This window comes from Merops nubicus, unplaced genomic scaffold, assembly GCF_000691845.1.
Source record: "Merops nubicus isolate BGI_N331 unplaced genomic scaffold, ASM69184v1 scaffold358, whole genome shotgun sequence".
NCBI lineage: Eukaryota > Metazoa > Chordata > Aves > Coraciiformes > Meropidae > Merops > Merops nubicus.
In genome coordinates, this window is record NW_008627499.1 from 47380 (window position 1) to 53076 (window position 5697).

The window sequence follows — 5697 nt, forward strand, 5'->3', positions numbered from 1 at the left end:
TATGAATCAGAACACTCGTTATGAAAAGCCTGAAATAACTTGGGTGAAGGAATTTAACAACAATGTCTCTGTTCTTGGAAGTGTTAAAATTCTTAAAGAGATAAAAATTTGAATTCCTTAATCATCAAGTCATCTTTCCTCTCCACTAAACTGAAGGTTACTTAGTATCCCAGGAACACGTTTTACTCAGTTTTGTGGCGGTTGATTTCAGCTCAGAGAGTAGAGTGTTTCCGTAACTTCTCAGAAAACCTCAGCCTTCTATCTGCCCCTTTCCCACCTCCACCAACATAAGGAAAGGAAAAACTAAACAAGGTCCCCTGCGAATAAACCACCTGCTAGTTGATTTGTTCAGAGTTCATAGTCAAATGTGCAGTCTTGATACTACGCCATTCACGTGCTAAATTTCTCCTCTGAGCTGTTGGAACCCATTGCCAAAGATAGTCTGGGTAAAGTTAATGTGCTTACCTCTAAGTAATGAACGGAAGAAGCGATTGACTTTCAGGATGAATAGATCTGGGTTTGTGCAGATATATTCCGCCCTGTCACAGCATATTTGGCATATTAAATAGCATTTTTGTGATTGTTTAAATTATTGTTGTGATTTAAATTTTTCATCTCCTTTTAATTACTTAAGAGACACAAGCCTTTATAAAAGTGCTTCCAGAGAAATATCGCATCATTATTAAAACTTGTTGAGTTGCATATTCCACATTTTGCATATTAGATCTTGAGCTGCATAGCTTTATGGAGTGTTCTTTCAGGTGTGCATTTCTTTTTCTTCCTCAGGAGGTGTCTTAGTTGCCTCAGTTAAATTTCCATTAGAGTTTAAAATGTACAAACAGAATGTGAAGCTCAAGATAACAAAGTTTTGGCAATATTAAGTTGTTTAGATAGAACAAGGTAACTGTAGTTAGGTACCTTGATGGGCTGGGTGTCTTGATAATTGTCCTAGTATTGTCTTTATTTCTCTGTGCTACTCCACTATGAATATAAAATATGGTGTCATATTTAATTATACTAATATCTTCTGAACTAAATCTTTTTATTACACTGGTTTGTGGTATTTTGTGGTTTGCGTTTGGAAAATTTTCCTATATTCTCCAAAATAAAAACAAAATCTACAGTGATTCCAGGTTTGGAAAATGTATTCTGTCTTTTACAGTGATAGGTGAAAGAAATAGAGTCTGCTGAAGAAAAAGGAAGAAGTGACTGATCATGACCTAAAAGGCTTATGTGAAGAACAGATAATTTTGTGATTTTTTAAAAATTTTATTTATTTTTTTAGAAGTCTAAAAACTAGAAGCTGAGTTGTGCAATATCCTAGCTAAAAGTACAGGACAGTGTTGTTACAGTCATAATGGTTTGAAGTCAAGTTAATGTTTATAGATTTTAGTTTTATTTAGAATTAAGATGAATCATTTTAGTAGTGAATGAGTGGCCTCACTGCTCCATCATTAGGAGTTTAGCACAAGTTATAAAGATGTCATCATAAAGCAGCAAAATGGTCCACTGTTGGCCTGTAAAATCTGTGGCATTTGATGTTGCTTTTATCTGATCAGCTTACAGCAGGAGGCAAGGTTGGCACAGTAATGAGAGCAGCACAATTAGTGTTTGTTAGCTGGAGCCTGCGTTTCTGGGTGGTTACTGGCAAGAGACAAGGTTGGTGAAATGGCACAATATTAGACCATATTAGAATTAGGTTTCATTTCACTTTTGTCATGTCCTCAAAAACAAGATAAAGTTACCAGTGGTATTATCTGCTATCTGTGAACTGGTGCCACATCTTCCCTCCTACCTAAGGAATCTCCCATTTTCTGCCACCACCAGTGTACCACTGCTGGGAAGAATGATGGAGTTATACCTCTATATAAAGAATATTTAAAGGTGTTTCTAACTCATCTTTCCAGGTGTGTGAAGACCTCAGGAGCCTTATTTTCTGACCTTATCAATAGAGCACAATTTTAGTGTTTAAAAACTAACAGAGACATGTTGTACAGCATTGCCACGTAACATTTTTCTGAGACTTTGTGGTTCCATGGAATTATGGTGGGCATAGGTATAATTATGTATTAAATCAAACAGTAATTTATTTAATATCAGTAGAGAATCTGTTTCCCAAAGACCATTGCTATTATATTTGTCTCTTCTTTCTCTTTTCTTTGCTCATACGGTTTTTTGTTCTGTTCTTAACTGTCACATATTTTCTTTAGAGTATTATTAGAGTTGGTAATCAATAACTGTTTACTTTGCTGTTTTATTTTCCAGCTTCTAGTAAAACATGGTGGAGATTTGTTTGCAGAAAATGAAAATAAAGATACCCCATGTGACTGTGCAGAGAAGCAACACCACAAAGAGCTGGCTCTTAACCTGGAATCTCGAATGGTATTTTCACGTGATCCTGAAGCTGAAAGCATTGAAGCTGAATATGCTGCTTTAGACAAAAAAGAGGTCAGAGATAGTGGGGTGGTTAACACGTTTATATTTGTGACAGTTACATTGTGACAAAATTCTGCAGTTTCCAGTAGGTACTGTACTTTGTACTGCGTATTTGTAAACTGCTCGGTTGTAGCACAGCTCTTTATAGCTGTCAAGTTAAGCTTGGAGAACATAACATACATTGTCAAAACTAAAGAGAAGCTTTGTTCATATACTTACTTATGTGGACTGTGTTGAAATTGTTGCAGGTTGTGAGGTGGGAGGAAGTACTGTGAGGTCACTAAGCTGGGAAACGCTTTCTCTAAACCAAACATTTTTCACATATTTTTATTTCTTAAGGTGCCTTTCTGTCTAAAAATGAGGGCAGAAGAAATTCTGAAAAGGAGAAAATCTGTAGGATAGAATAAAGAAAATGTTCTGGTGGATCTTCCTAGACTAAGAATGAGTTGAATGTCACAAAAAACCAGCCGAGTAGTGCAGGATTTCAAAAACAGTGCGTTTACTTTCTTGTTTTATAACACAATGCCTGAGGGTACTGCATACCAAAACTTGTATGAAAAGCAGGTAATAAAATGTGGTGTTATTCTGAAGTCAGTTTTTAAAAGAGACAGACAATTCACTGACACAAATTTGCTTGAATTCTGGTGTGCATTATAGAATACTGTGATTTGATAATGATAATTTCACAAAAAAGATTCTGAGCAAAAGTTCCCAGCCTCATCCATTATCAAATTTTAATTAACTAAAAGTCTAAATAAGATTACATGGATAAATTATATAATTCAGTAAATATTACAAACTAATTCTGTGTAAATTAAAGGACAATAGAATTCTGTGTGGCTACTCCATTCAAAAGTAGCATGGCCTTGCCTTTCACTAGCTTAGCCCACTTATGGCTAAAAAAAATTATGACACTTAAAAAAAAAAAAATCAGTGAGTTTTAAATATGAGTAGGTTTTGATCACATTGGCAGTTTCCCTGAAAAATGCCATGCATGGTCACTTTTTTTGAAAGTCAGAAAGTCTTTGTACTGTTAAATTAATTTTCTGACTCATATTCTTGAATAAATTAAAATATAAACAAGCTTAGTTAGATTGTTTATTCCTAGGTGAGAAGTCTTGAGATGAGGTTTAATATACTCAAATTTTACACTGAAATAGCAAATATAATTAACTCCTTTTAGTTTCTCTGAATATTCCCATATAGAGATACCCAAATTATTATGAGTATAGTTTGAAATTATATTTTCTCTCTTTGCAAAACCACTTTAAAAGACTGCTACAGTTTCCTGTCATGGTTGCACTTTGGCACTCCTTTGCTTGTAGAAGTACTATTTGGATATTTTGTCAAATAGATCTAGCAATGATTTGGCTTAAAGGAAGAAAAAGTTTTAAAGAGCATTAATATATAGTTGCTTTATTTAACCTGAATAATTTTTATCATTATATTTATACAATGGGTTTGTTGGCATATGTAGCAGCACAGCTAAGAGAATAATGAACTTACAAATATGGGGGCAGGGGGCAAATCAAGAACCATCTGAACAGGCTTTTCAGCAAGAGGAAATAATGTCTTGTGACTGTTCAAGGTAGATGCTCAGAGCAACATCAGCTTAAAGACTTGATACTTCGAAAAGACTCCATTAAAAAGTAATTATGTTCTTTTGGGGTCACTTCACTGAGGCTGTTAAAAAATACAGTTCAGTTCCTCATTTGACTCATTTTTTGCAAAGTTGTTGAGCGTGAGAACTGAAATGCAGCCAGGCCTGCAGACCTAGATGCATCTGGCATACCATGGCAGCTTTTCCTGCATGTTTGAAAGGTGCACAAGCCAAAAAATGCCGGCCTGGAATCTGGTAAACCAATTGGTGGTCTTGGGACTTCAGATAGAGCTCCTTTCTTTTCCCCTCCCCACCTTTCTTTGTGACTTTTCAGTGGGATAAGCTCTCTAACTTGTTGTATAACTGGAGCAGCACAAGCACTAGCGTAAGAGAGATGCCAGCGAATGTAGCCAAGGGAAGTTAATTTTTTAATCTCTACCCTCAGAGTGACCATAAGCAGATGAAAAAAACAGCCTTGAAAAGACTAGCACTGAACTGCAATCAGAGTGACTGACTGCATGTTCTCATCCTCCAGATCTGTGGACAAGGGCAGTGAAAGCTGCACTTGGCACTGGCTGTGGTGTTGCCAGCAGCTGTTGCCTTAATGGAGCATGAGAAGTGATCCAAAAGCCATCCTGAGAACACATGCCCTTCACCAAAATTGCTCCTCAAAGATGCTCCTCTGCCTCTTTTCTTTTGATTTCATCTTAAAAAAATAATAAACACTGAGGGAAGCAAGCGTGTGAAATGCTTGTTTAACATAGTATTAAGATTGTAGTTTTTCAGTGATGCCCTTTAACATTCTTCCAAAACACAAGTTGTTAATTCATAAAGAATTAAAAAAATTGGGAGCATCACGAAATGCATTTTCAGAGTGATTTCATCTCTTGAATGAAGGTTAGAGATAAAGGGAAAACATTTTAAAAACATGAATAGAATTTCTTCCCAGACAAAACAGCCAAATGGGCTTAACACTGGTGTCAGTCGCATTGGAATGATAGTACCCAATACCTTCCACGTTTACAGCAGAAAATAATCCTCTTTTTCATATAAAGCAAAAGGTTGTTGTAGTGCCCTGTGCAGTGTCGTTGAATTGTGCATGTTTAGAATAGTAACAAAGCTTCTTTTCTGATGTTAAGAACTAGTTTGTGTTGTTCCGCACACTGAAGTATCACCAAGGAATTATGTCAGTGCTCATATTTAGAATTGAAACACTTGTAATATTGAAAAAAGTGACTGGCACATAGCTTTCTTTGATTACAGAGACTCACAAGCCACAAGAAATAAGTTGCTGAATAGACCCATGTTTCAAGTTTGAGAGCCTGACAGCACAAAGCAGTTCTTCGCACAGTTCAGGTTACTCCTTCCAGGTGCATTTTCTGAGTAAAATCCATTTCTGTCATGCAGTTACCCAACCTTTGAAAATCTGATTTTACTACAGTGCTTCCTGAAGCATATTTTTAAAGCAACATTTCTATTTTACTTTTGGTTTTGTACCTCAGACATTTCTAGTGGTCAAATTAGAGACTGCAGTTAAAGGTGGGTAGCAAACAGGCCCTAATAGCTTTGAAACACAAACAAGTTTGTTAAGTGTGTTTCCTACAAAATGCAGTTTGGAAGGAAAACAGTACACCAACACACATATTAGCTGTATTTCCCTA

General features: G+C 36.0%; 1 protein-coding gene across 1 annotated transcript in view; it reads left to right on the top strand.

Annotated features, from left to right (window-relative positions):
* Positions 1–5697, top strand: part of LOC103778709 (ankyrin repeat and IBR domain-containing protein 1-like) — a gene marked incomplete at its 3' end in the record, with an annotated part of 37622 nt that overhangs the window by 18263 nt on the left and 13662 nt on the right. The window contains exon 3 of the mRNA XM_008946310.1: positions 2266–2448. Within this exon, the coding sequence (XP_008944558.1) occupies positions 2266–2448 (183 nt within the window). The remainder of the gene's footprint in view (positions 1–2265; positions 2449–5697) is intronic.